We start from the raw sequence: 14206 nt of genomic DNA on the forward strand, positions 1-14206 counted from the left end.
AATAATCTATACACAATGGGCATCACAAAACAAACTCATCAACCTTTATAGACTTTTAAGAAAAGATGTGATGAATACGGGGCAGAGTGAAGGACCTTTCTGAAGCAGTAAATTAAAATGATTAAGTTTCTATATAGTTGTGTGGGACAAATTTAAATTCAAGCTTTGAAATTTAATTATTAACATGAACAACTCATCACATTAAAAAAAAAAACATTGCCTACATGGTGTAAATACTTTTCATATAAATTTCCAAATGCCTTTAGGTTTACTCAAGAGACTGCTTGGAGAAGCACAAAGTATAATGTCTACCGTTTTATTGTTGGATTATGAACTGCACTTCACATGACGCTGCAGGCTATTTATATAAGCTTGTTTATCCACATGAACTTCTTCAAGGGCACAACATAGAAGACCTTAATAAATTAAAATGAATTTCTTTTGATGTTGTTTCATGAATGTTTGATCAGAATGAGTAACAGGTTTGCATTAAAGAATGGGAGTAGAGCAATAAAAAATACATATATTGTACAGCAAAACCAGCTTACAGAAAGTGCCCATTGCATCCTAGCAAGTTGAGAGAGCCAGTGTAAACTGGATAGAGTCACTATGCTTACACCTTCACTATCATTTGTTTTTAGTAGCGGAAGTACACGCGTACCAAATTGGATGCTCTGCTATTATCTGCGTGGAATTTTCAAAGTAATCAAATCTGTTATCTCCCTCTAGCCTCCTAAATACCCATTTCGACCTTCCCATTTCCCTCACTGACATCATCATATCCTTCCATAGCCTGAAATGGCCATGACAGCAGAGACCATATTTTATCTTTTTAATCCATCTTTATCATAAGTAGTTACAGAGTTTCACTGATTGAAGTCCACAAAGTAAAAATAAATTATCTTTTGTAGCCAAAAGCTTAAAGAATTCTGACCTATAATATTCAATAAAGGGGATGCAAATCAAATACCACTTCTAGAATCAATATGATGTGATAGAGCACTAGACAGAAAGGCAAGACAATGGATTCTAGTTTTAAATTTGCTAATACTTCACTCTAAATGTTGTTTCTAGATCATTTCCCTCATCTGTAAGTGGGGTTCTGCAGGAGCTAGAATTTTGCATCACTAAAAGGTCATGGTTCTAAAAGCAGGGTTATCACCAAGGCAGCCTATCAACTGCCAACTCCTTTAAATTAAAAAATGGAAATAAAAGATAACTGTGCTAAACAGCTTAAGACAAATCCAGTCCCTCCACCAATTGCATTTCAAAGTGAAGCCTAAGAATGTATTTTGCACAGTCTGTGGCTTTTGACCTATTACACCTACCCTTATCATCTTGTATGATTCAGAATAAACATGATGACAGTCTACTGAATACATTCTTATGGATATGACATGCTTATTAGATTATATTCACATCTTTAGTTTGGGAAAATCTGCTACAACTTTAGCATCTGGAACATCGATTGGTACATTACTAAGTTGACATCTACATTTTTACAGGAAGATGGGTTGTGAAAGGACTGCATGAGTGTGTCTTGGTTTATTGGGACTCTGCTACCATATACTGACATCCTGCCCTTCTTCTCAACTTCTCAGTGTCATTCTTCTACTCTAGATCAACAATCTGTGAACTATGGCTTTTGGGCCAAATTTGGTGGCAGCTGCCTATTAAGTTTCATTAGAACACAGCCACACCCTGTTGTTTACATATTGTCTATGGCTGATTTCATGCTACAATGGAAGGGTTGAGAGTCTCTCCAAGCCTAATATATTTCCTGTATTGCCCATTACAGAAGAATGTTTGGCCTGCTCTAAAGAGAAATAACCTATTACAATTTAAATTCTAATTTTCCTTCTCCCATAAGCATAAGAAATACAGTTTGTAAGTACCGAGGTAGAGATATGAATGGATTCACACATGCATGCGTCTGTGTGCATATACATGTTTATATATACACATGTGTATATATATATGAATATATACACACATATGTAATCACATCTCTTAGCACACAATTGTAAATAGTGACTGCTTTTAATCCTTAATTTTAATTTGAATCCTCTAGGAGGTTACAGCTTCCCACTAGAACCCTTTACTACAACAGCCAGGAATACAGAGACTTCAAAGGTAGTCGTTAAGCTATAATCTCTTAATTTAAAGAACCTAGTTCCTCCCCCAGAGTTGCCTACAATTTTGCCAAATGTCCAAGTTTATGCCCACCAAGGGTCTAGATACAAGGTCAGAGCACAAGAAACTAGCGGATCTCTTAAGTCCAATGCCGTGAATAACACGCCTTTAAAGATAGAAAATCAATGGCCAACACCACATATACACCAATAAACATATGCACGCATATTCATATGCTAAGCATGCTATAAATTACTAGAAGTTTCACTAACACAAAAGAAAATACCTCTCTTACATATCAGAGTGAAGAAGACCTAAAATTTTTAATAAGTTTTAAGAGTGACTGCATCAAGGATTTGAAGGACAAATAAATGTTTATATTTAAACAATTTTTAGACAATATGTATTGAGACTTGAAACATTGATATGTGAATTGTTTTTAGTCAATAAAATCATTACTCAAAATGCCTTCTACAGTTGGACTCAGCTCCCTTCCTCTCTTTGGTTACTAAAGACAGAAAATATTAGTTCTACCCTTTAACAAATATGCTTATACTCCACCCATCAACAATAACTTGCATGTATTAGCATAGCACAAATTAAACCCGAGAAGCACTTTAATGTAAGTCATCTCGTTCTCATTTCTCTGAAAGCTTATATAAAGTGGTAGAATATTTAGGCTGACAGACTTTTGGTAAATAAAAAAGAAATAGAAGAGGTTTATTTCACCTTCACATGGTGTCTTTCTCATGTAGAGTTCAGATTTCCACATTTGTATCCCTTTAAAGGATTTGATATGCAGGAAAAGAAGAAAGGATGATAGTAAACATTTTATCTTAGAGACACCTACAGACCACCATATTCCAGAATAAGCAGGGGCTTAAAACTTACCTTTTACTGATGTGTTAGGTGGAGGGCCTTCCATTCGCAAGTTCCATGGAGGGTCCCCTTGGTTAGCAAAGTCCCTCATTTTCAGATAGCTAATTGTAAGTCGAATGATGGATGCCTTGTCAAGCTGGCTAGTGATGGCTGCAGGAAGAGGCAACAACTTGGCCAATTCATAGAACTCAAAATTTTCTTTTCCCCGGCGGGAGCGAGCAGCATCTCGGGATTTCTCCTTTCTCAATGCTTGTAAACTGCAATCAACGGAGTGAAAAAGTGTTCTTTAGAACAGGTGCTTCTGACCATCAGATAGAAATTGTGTTCTTTTTGTTTCCTTTTTTCCCCAGCAAAAATCTACCAAAGTCTTTCAAATTCTAGTACCATAGTAAAATGAATTCTAGACAATGAACACTAAAACCACAAATTCTACCCCCGGACTTACACTCTATAAACTTACTTGCAATGAATAAAAACAGTTTGCTTATTAGGTTTTTTCCTCTATTTGGCCATGTGTTATGTGTTCTTTGTTTCTAAGTCCTAAAATTTACAGGTAATGCTTGCTGTTATCAGCTATAAGCAACTGAAGGGATGAGACTAGTATTCATGTATCTATTCTTAGGCTAATGATTTTGTTCATTTAACTGTTATCACTATGGGATCTTAAGCCATCAAAAGCACTCATTTTTTAAAATGTACTTCAAACGGCATCTTGGGGAACAAAGGGTAAACATCAATATTTTATTTGTTGGTTCTGTGAAGGGTGTTTATTGTGCTTCCAGCCCTCAATAAGTATCATACCTTAAGTCAGATAGAGAAAACATCCCACTGAAAATGAAGATTTACATGTAACTTTATAAATGTGCTGGTAATTGGTCGATAAGAGATAACGTCAATTCTTTATGAATGAATATACATTAGTAGATGGATAGATTCTTTAAGATACTAGAGAATAAAATACATTACCCAGAAAAGTCAAACTTGAAGATAATATAAATTTAATGTTGAAAGATAAAGCCCCGTATGGGTTATTAAAATTTATAAACATTATAGACATATTACTTCACAGAAGATTCAACAGGTGGGATCCAGCATTTTCCTTTTACTATTCATGTGCATTTCTGTTTGAAGTTTGCCCACATTGCTGAGGGCAGAATTGGCACAACTGAAGTTGCGTTTGAGCCTCTGACAGAAGTCCACCGATTCTGAATTGCTCTGTTTTATGTCTGACAAGAAATGAAACTGAAATCAGACCCTGATGATAAGTAATTGGGCAATATTTACAGTATCAAGGTACTATTAAAATCACTTGTAAGTGGCAATTTTATGGAACTCTAAAGGTGTTTTAAAATCTTTGAATCTAGCTTTCTAGTTTCCTATTATAAAATAACAAGAAAGAAAGAAACAAGCAAGGAAGGCAGACTGGAGCAATGGATCAAAATGGAAGACTCCTAACTCTGGGAAACGAACTAGGGGTGGTGGAAGGGGAGGAGGGCGGGGGTTGGGGGTGACTGGGTGACAGGCACTGAGGGGGGCACTTCACGGGATGAGCACTGGGTGTTATTCTGTATGTTGGCAAATTGAACACCAATAAAAAATAAATTTATTATTAAAAAAAACAAAACAAAATGAGTTCGGGAATGTGGATCCGATTTCTACTAGTACAATACAGACAATAACACTTCGTATTACATTATAGCATACCGGATGTTTTTCATGGTAGAAACACTGTATTCACTATAGACATTTAGAATATCTGAGGATCTACAAAATTTAAGTAATGCCATCACACTCTGGTCAAATAAATACTTGCTAAGCCAATATCCCAACCAGTTTCACTCTATTAATAAAATATTCTACATTAGTTAACTAACCAATTTCTCAGTACTAGACCAGTTAACATCATTTTCAGCATCATAGCTATCTCAGATGACAAACCTTTGTCTCTTGAGGTCTCAAGTGATAACCTCAGGCAGAAACATCACTAATTCACAAGGAGAAAGCATGGTAATGCCATTTATTTCCCCCAAATCATAGCTGGCCTTCATGCAATTTTATAAATAGTAAACTCTGTCTTGTTGAAAATTATGGGGCAGCCCGGGTGGCTCAGGGGTTTAGCGCCGCCTTCAGCCCAGTGCCTGATCTTGGAGTCCCAGGATCGAGTCCAATGTCAGGCTCCTTGCATGGAGCCTGCTTCTCCCTCTGCCTGTGTCTCTGCATCTCTCATTCTCTCTTTCTCTCTTTCTCTCTCCCTCCCTCCCTCCCTCCCTCTGTGTCTCTCCTGAATAAATAAAAAATCTTTTAAAAAAAGAAAATTAGTAAATAAAGTGAGAGATGCCTTAAAATCTGATAAAGTTTAAGTATAACCAGGATCTAGGTCATCATCTTAGGACAAAAGAACCATTTCTATTGCTCCCTTTATATAATAAAGGTAATATATCTAATATCACTTAGGTCAGCTGTGCCAAAAGAACTATGTCTTTTGACATGTTTTATCTACCTCTTGTAGAGTTCAGTGGTACAAGTTCAGTGCTTTGCTCTTTTTGTGTTCTTTTAATCAAAGAGTACTCCAGAAGGTGGGCTAAACTTAGAATTTTTGTTGTTGTTCAGTAAGTGACTATGATGGAGCTCTTGGAGCTCAGAGGTTATAAACTCAAGGGCTCCCTGGGTTAAGGCAGGGAATGTCAATGAGTGAAGAGGCCTGATGGTCTCTGTGGGGACCTGGAGGACAACAGCTCAGGCAAAGGGACAAAATGCACAGTTTCAGGTGACTGCTGTTCTAGAGGAAGGCACACCTGGTGTTGGGAGTTTTCCAGTGCTGCTATTTCTAGAGAACAAAATCTGAATTTTTACATGGTATTTCCAATTTTATGTTATGTTTTAATTTTACATTAACTGATTAAACTTTAAAAAAATAATGCAAGCCTAATAAAATATGCCATTGGTCAATAAACAAGCAGGGATGTATTTCATAATTAGGTAAGAATTTATGAGAGGCCAATTCTGACGGTAGTCTTACATGGATGTTATATGGAACTTTCTCTTTATATATGTCACTCAAAGAATCTCAAATGGGCTCATTTGTCATCTAATTAATATTACTAATACTCATACTAGGAATTTCTCTGTTCAACTGAAGCAAGTAGATGATTAGGTCATTCTTCTGAAATTGTTATTAATACATAGGCTTATCAATAATTTAAGGGAAAAATAAACCAATTCTATAGGGGAGGAGGTAAGCAAAGCTCAAGATCACAGGGATAAGTTCAAGGAGCTCCAAAAGCTGCATAGAGGAGAAAGGGCTTCCTATTTCCACTCCAGGAAGAAGAACACATGGACATTAATGTCTTTGGATGCCTTGTCCAATCAATGTTCTCTGATACTTGAGTTATCTAAAATATCACTGGGCAGAATTTACTTCATGTGCTCCTGAATCATCTTTCTTGTTTTTCTTCTCTCCATCAGTACACTTTTTTAAAAAATCTCTAACACTCTGTGTTACCCTGCTGGAGTAATTGCCTTGGCCATAATCTTAATAACAAGGGTTTCTATGACTTCCAGATCACAGCATTATACAGACATCACAGTTCAGAAGACTTTCAGAATGACAGTACTATGTTTATAATAAATAGTAATTGGTTTTGAGGGCAATATCAATAAAATTCAATCAAAGAATTATAAAGGTTATAGAATGCTGCTAGAATAGATTAAGCCAAAGACCTTAAGGTAACAACACAGATTGTGGATTAATCTTATACCTGCTTTTGTGAAGTAGAGCAGTTATAAGTAATTCTCAAATTGAATTAAGGACTACATGAAGACTTAAACTGTGTATTTGTAAATTCTGTTCTAAACCAAAAATTATCATTGTACTTCTGGAATTCCAAAGAAGGAATGGAATGGTTGTATGTGAATAAAATGTAAGGTAGTGGAGTGCCTGGGTGGTTCAGTTGGTTAAGTGCCTGACTCGTGGTTTGGGCTCAGATCATGATCTCATCAGGCTTGTGAGATGAAGCCCTGGGTCCTGCTTGTACTCAGCAAGGAGTCTGCTTAAGATTCTGTTTCTCCCTCTGCCACTCTCCCATTTGTGCACAAGCATTTCTCTCTTAAATAAATAAATAAATAAATAAATAAATAAATAAATAAATAAATAATAATGAAAATGAAATGTTTAAATGTTATGGTGCTAATCTCTGCCATATAAAAAATGATTAAACTTCAGATTGGCAGTAAGTTACTCTCTGAGTCCAAACTTCCCACTGCTCTCACGTTCTCTCATGTAGTCCTTGGATAACTAGAAAAAGAGACTCTTCCTTAATCCTCAGCAAATCAAAAATTCAACTCTCTTTGATGACGATATCATCATCCTCACCAGTAATTACCAACAACAACCAAACAACAAAATCAACAATTTCCAAAGATATACACAAAACACACATAAATACATATATCTACACATACACACAAATGTATTTTTAATTGACTTGCTTGTAAATAAATTTAGAAGTCATATACAAAATTGTGTCTATATTTTGGGAAGATAGTAAATGATTTTCAGAATCTCCAAATGGCTTCTTCACAACCAAAAGGGCAATGATCTATTATCTAGAATTTCCTCTTATAAAACTTAAAAGTTGAATCCCCTACTCTTTTTGTCAGTGATGTTGCCATAATTAACTTTCCTTAACAACCATCCCTGGTTAAAATAATATTAATGTAGATTTCTGTTTAACACTTGGCAACAGGGGCTCCTGGGTGGCTCAGTAGCTGACCATCTGCCTTTGGTTCAGGTCATGACCCCGGGGTCCTGGGATGGAGTCCTGCATTGTGCTCCCCACAGGGAACCTGCTTCCTCCTCTGCCTATGTCTGCCTCTCTCTGTGTGTCTCTCATGAATACATAAAGAAAATCTTTTTAAAAATGGCAACAAATTTTATATGTTTTTGAAGTTATACCTTTAACTATAGATAATAAGCAATAAAAAATTACTAGTAATGAAGAGTTAGGGGACAGCACTTATGGAATGTAATTCTTTTAATACTCTCATATATTTTAAGTTCCTTGATAAGTTATGTGTTTTGTGGAAAGAGTCCTGATGAAGGAATTACAAGACCCATCCTGGCCATTCATAGGCATTGTGATTTTAAGTAACAAAGTTGAGCCTCAATTTTATCATTTTACAACATGAGGATTACAAACCAATCTCCTGGGACCACTGCAATGGCTCATATGATAGTTTCCAAGGTAGTATATGGTAAACTATGAAACAGTGAACTTCTTCAACAATTCTGAATTTAAAAAATTAAGTTAGGTTGTAAACTTTAAATATGGTAGGGTCTACTTCAGAGTTTCCCAACAAAGAAGAATTTCAAGAAGTTGGAAAGACTTAGGAATGTTGAAAATATACTCAACCCATCCTTAAACTTTCTTGGAAGCCACATGGGTTCATGGTGTGGGCTCTGCAGCCAGACTGTGAGTATTCACACCATTATACAGTTACTATCCCCACAACCTTCTCTAGGTCTCTCCATCTCTTTAGGCCTCAATTCCTTTATCTGGAAAACAGACATGATTATAGTTCCTACTTCATTATATTCTTTATACTAATTGAACTAATAAGTGTAAAGTGAAAAATTCCTGTCATATGGTAAACAGTATCTAAGTAATAACTATTACTATAATAATCATAAAACTTATTTGGGGAAAAAGCCCAACTGTTTGAACCCTAGTGCCACATCTGATTACCACCCTCTTTCTCTATAATTTTTATAATAATTTTATTTGACTAAGCTTCCTTTATACCATCTTTTTCCCCGAGTCTAGGTACGGCATCCATAATTCTAAACACCTGTTTGCTTTCTTCATTTGTCCTCTCAAACTCCTTTCTCTATCGCCACTTATGACTTTCACTTTGGTCAGTTTAATTCCCCATGTAGTGACAAGTAGAATCAAACCAAAGGGAATAAAATCAGGGACACCTTGGTGGCTCATTGGCTAAACATCTACCTTCGGCTCAGGGCATTGGTCCCTGACTCCCAGGATCAAATTCTCACATCAGACTCCCTGCGTGGAGCCTGCCTCTTCCTCTGCCTGTGTTTCTGCTTCTCTCTGTGTGTCTCTCATGAATAAATAAATAAAATATTTTTAAATAAATAAATAAATAAATAAATAAATAAATAAATAAATGTTTTAGCTGCAGAAATGGCCCCTCCCCCACTACAGGTTAGGCAGCCAGGAAGGGAGGGGCATGTTCAGTAACCTTTGTTGGTGACAACCCTTAAACAGACTATTTCTTATAAACTCTTTTCATGTTCCCTAAAATCATGATTATCACATTAAGTTCTCTTTGATGCCTCTCTCAGCATATCTTCCACATTTGCAGAAGGTAGAGGTTAAATGCATGGATAGTGGAGGCACAATGCCTGTATTTAAATCCTGGCTCTAGAACTTAACTGATTATGTAGCTTGAGCAATTTATTTAGTTTTCTGCCTCAGTTTCTTTCATCTGTGAAATGGGATGATATTACTATCTGCTTCAAAAGGTTCTTGTTGAGATTAAATTAAATGAATTAATTTTTATAAAATATTTACATGGTGCCTAACACACAGTAATACAAGTATTATTAAATGAAGACCTAAGCTTGACTCACACTGATTGTTCTATGGTTTGAGGTCCATAATACTCATTTATAATGTATACACTGTTCTCACCAGTATGATTTCTAGTCACTGGTTCTGACATATCACACTGCATACTTTAAGCAAAATAAAACTCCTTTACTGCAAAAGATACTTATTTTTCATTACTGTCTTCCTTATGCCTAAGTCTGTTGTATCACAACTATATTTAATTTTTCAAATAAAACATATATTCCATTAGTGAATGGTTAAAGATTCAAATCAATGTTTTTCTTACTAGGAATAACAAGTGGCCATTTTTTAATTCACTAAAGTAGAAAAAATGGCACTCAATTGCAAGACAAGCAATTGTGTGTGTGTGTGTGTGTGTGTGTGTGTATAATACACACACACACAATATACAAACAGTTGTTAAGGGGATGAATTACTCAGGAGAATTGTGAAAACTTCTATAAAAACTTCAAAATTACAATGATAATTATTGGTCAGAATGATTTTATGAATACTCCTGGTAGAAAGGTGATATTTCAAAATATTTTTCAAAACCTCATAAATTTAGAAATTCTCCTTGATGTCAGACAAACCCCAAATCCAGGACCATGGAGAGCTCACCCATACTGCTTGGTGAGTGGGGTAATGTGGAAGTACCAGCGGCATTTGCTGCTTTAGCTTCTATCCTGGGGACAAGGCCAAATAATGAAATTATTTGCAAAAAGTAACCTCCCCCAAAAAAGGTAAAAAGGAACAGAAACTGCGACTATCACAAAGCCAATATTACGGAATTGACTCCGTTTTTGCAATCTCTCTGAAGCTGCCATAGAACTGGATAGAGATGTCAATTATTTATTGGGCCACTTGTCCATGGTGGGGAAAAAAACCAGATAACTTTGCACATGATGACTCCTTAAATTAAAAGTGGTAAGTTATCCTTTGTGGCTTATCAAATTTAGCTTTGCAAAATTGATTACTTTGATTTCCTACTTTGCAGAAATAGTTATGATGATTATGAAAATACTATAACTGGAGATCTACAGAGGATAACAAGGAGCAAAATAATTGTCAGAGAGTAATAACAAAAGTAAGTCAACTTAAATATTTCTTCCTCTCTGGTGACTTCTTAATAGCTAGATATTTGTCAGTTCTTTTTATATAATTTATAATTGTATTTGTGGAACAGCTCCCGATCAGGACATTATCAAAAGACTCACACTACATCTACATGAAAATCCTCTCTCTCTTGGACTCAGTTTTAACACCTTCATGTAAACTTTTAGAATACAATAACCAGTCCCTATAAAAGAACACAGAAGATTTTGGTCCTCTAACTGTAAGGGATGGGAAAGGTAGAGTCAGAACCACTTTAAATTTTGCCTTTTTAAAGTACTTCTAAGAAGGCAGAAAGGCAGGTTTTTATAGATTTTCCTACTTGTTTTGCTTAGGAGAACCCAGCACTACAGACTTCTACTATTTATCAATTAATCTGGCATGCAGCCTCAAAGGAAGAAGGTCGACCTGTATTAAAAATGCAGCCATCAAAAATTCATCAAAGGTTTCAGCATTTTAACTCATGAACCTTTGAACACCTGCATACTTGTCAGATCTCTGGTCATAGTTAATGGTGAAATCTATAGTTACTCCAGTACCTACTCCTGCCCTGACCTGAGCATAATGAGGAGGATTCCCAAGGAAAAAGTTAAGATTCTACAAGCACTGCTTGCCTTTCTTTCATTACTTTCAATAAAATGGCCCAAAACACATTGCATCACCTAGAGTTCAAAGTCCATCAAATCAACCTACTGCAAAGAAAAAAAAATCTTTCAAGAGTATTTTTCCTTATGATTGTAAATATCACCTTTCTCACAAGGCAATATAATTGAGAAATGCATAAACAGCTATTATCTAGTAGGATTAAGTACTACATAGCTCACAGATTGGAGTCTTTTAATGCTCTCCAAGAAAAGGTAATAATTTCAGAAACCCTCCTTTAGTGTGTAAAGAACACAGTATAGTATATGCTGGAAATGAAAACTGGAACCTTCCAGTTCAAGGTAAGAACTCTGCTGCTTAACTAATGCACTGCTCATAGCTGTCATCATTAATTTATGTTAGCCTCTGTAAACATCAAGAGTATAATAGGCCAATTTCACAACTAAATATAGATGCACATTTTGCCCTTATATAAATGGCAGATTGCTGCTGTAGATCATCGCTGCAGCAACACATCAGTAAAGATGCACTGTTTGATGGTCTGATGCTCACACAATATATAAAACCAGTTGTAATGGTTGTTTGGAAGCAAAGTGTAACATAGCAGCAAAATTTCATTTGTTCCACAAACTCAGGATATATTAAGCTTGGCTGACAAAGACTGTTTGATGTGCTAAATCAGTTTGACCTTCATTCTTGCTTTATTTTTCTCATTTAACATGTGGAATGACCATTATTTTTCCCCATGTGAGAAAATATCATGAAATTGATGGCTTTAAAAGAGTACCAAAAAATCGGCAACTGCTAACATTTGAGAAAGTATCAAAATTAAGATGCATCCTTAAAATTTTTAACTAAGATATATTCTGATTGAATAATCATGACCCATTTTTGACTTGTAGTAAAATAGATCAAAAGAGTAATTAGAGCCATTCAACTGAGTGCCTTCCCTCATCTTCAGAAAATGCCTTGTGTATGTTTGAACTTAATAATTAAATTAATTGGTTTTAGCCAATGAGCGTTTTTATTCTTAACACTTTAAATAAGAGGATTTAATTCCAGAATGAGTCATTAGAATAGTAATAAAGAAAGCTGAGAGGTCTGCACAATCCTTTTCAACCAATGTTCACCTTGATTCAAATAATCCTTGAATGAACCACAGCAAGACCAAACTATTCATTGTATGCTTTGGTGTCTGCCAAAAACCTCATGAATCAAAGTGTTTTGTTCTTCATTTTCCCCCAGAACTTTAAGCTGTACAACTGGCAGTTCCATAATAATGGAAAAACTGTGGCTTTATCAAGTAATTTCTCTCCACCCAATAAAGAGCACTTTACCTTGGAGCAACTTGTATATTTCACACCTTAAATTTCTATTTACCAAATCAGCTAATCACTTCACAATTGAACTCAGAACAAAAAAAAAATTATCAATTAAAGTGGTTGAAACTCCTGCAAATTATCATTTAGGAATGAAGTAATTGCTTTCATCAGGGCAGAAAAGCCCGCCAGAACAGAAATGTCACTTTAGATTAGTGTTCTCACTCCTGAAGCTATGGATGACACAGCTGATATAAGACTAAATGCCAAGACCAATCAATTGCTTTTGTGGCTCTGCTCTGAGCGGCTGTAAAAGGGGCCATTTTCTAGGATCTACTCTTCATTATAGTAAATGCTATCTCCTTGGTAACATAATTCCATTTCTCATAAATTCTGTCTGAGAGCATTGTCCTAACAATGGATGTTTGTGGAAAAGAATGCTGTTGGTTTAATGCACAGAATTAAGTGTGAATGGCTGTCAAACTGCTATAGTTTACTAGTTCTTAAACATAAATTGAAGTCTTATACATTAAAAAGAATTCTTAGGGAGAAACGAATGTCCGGAACAAGGGTAAGATATTGTATTTGAAGGCTCTGTGCTAGCGGTTTAGAATTTTGACTATTCTAGTATTTATCTGTCCTGTACATTAAATCAGTCAGCTCACACCAGAGGTGGGTGAACACTTCACTTACTTTCTCAGCAGTGTAGTTTGCAAATGTGAAACCTCAGAAGCAAATATGGACTCATTAGGCAACTGCATGCGATTTGTGAATAGCCACAACTGTGTTAAAAGAAAAAAAAAAGTGTTCTTTGAGCTGAGCCCTTCCTGGAAAGCATCCAGATCTTAATTTATATTGTTCATCCTCCTGAAGTTACAAGAATCTGGATTGCAGGCTCCAATTAAAAGGAAATTGAAGCAGCTAATATAGTGAGAAAGCAAGCAATTCCCTGCACTGTTCTCTTCAGGTCTGAAGTTTAGAAAGAGATTCAGGATCACGGGTCTTTGCCCAACATGGGATAAAGGCTTTCTCATCCTGGTGAGCACACATGTGTAACTTCCATTAACAGTAACAGGAGTCGTGAGCACACATTGAGAGGAAAGTCTACTGCTAAATATTTGAAAGGGTCAGAACGTCTCTGCTGAAAGGCAAAATGAGAGGGAATGGTGGGGCACCCTGTGACAGCAGGATGTTTTACTGACCATGCAAAGGGCAATTGCTGGAATTGCTACCACTCCAAGGAGCTACAGTACTGATTTCCATAGTATCAATAGCAGGAATCTACACACGATGTTTCTGCTTTTTAAGGTTATTCAGTACTATGAAAGAATAGCATGAACCTTAATGTAATACTAAAAGGGGACATCTTTTTTTTTTTTTTAAAGCAGACATCTTTTAATGCGTACTCTCTTTTGGCCACAGCCTAAATGTTTTAAATATTATCTCATTTAAGTCACGGTTGCCAATATCAGCCATAAAGGGAAAAAAGTAACAGCAACTATGGAAGACAATCTCTGGACACATCTGATA

At 35.8% G+C, this 14206-nt stretch overlaps 1 protein-coding gene across 2 annotated transcripts in view; it reads right to left on the reverse strand.

Annotated features, from left to right (window-relative positions):
- The window catches only part of NPAS3 (neuronal PAS domain protein 3), an 841608-nt gene that overhangs the window by 580137 nt on the left and 247265 nt on the right, over window positions 1-14206 (reverse strand). For both annotated transcript variants that reach the window (XM_055309019.1, XM_055309018.1), the window contains one exon: window positions 3025-3269. In XM_055309019.1, coding sequence (XP_055164994.1) covers window positions 3025-3269 — 245 coding nt within the window. The remainder of the gene's footprint in view (window positions 1-3024; window positions 3270-14206) is intronic.

The sequence above is a fragment of the Nyctereutes procyonoides genome, unplaced genomic scaffold, assembly GCF_905146905.1.
Source record: "Nyctereutes procyonoides isolate TBG_1078 unplaced genomic scaffold, NYPRO_anot_genome, whole genome shotgun sequence".
NCBI lineage: Eukaryota > Metazoa > Chordata > Mammalia > Carnivora > Canidae > Nyctereutes > Nyctereutes procyonoides.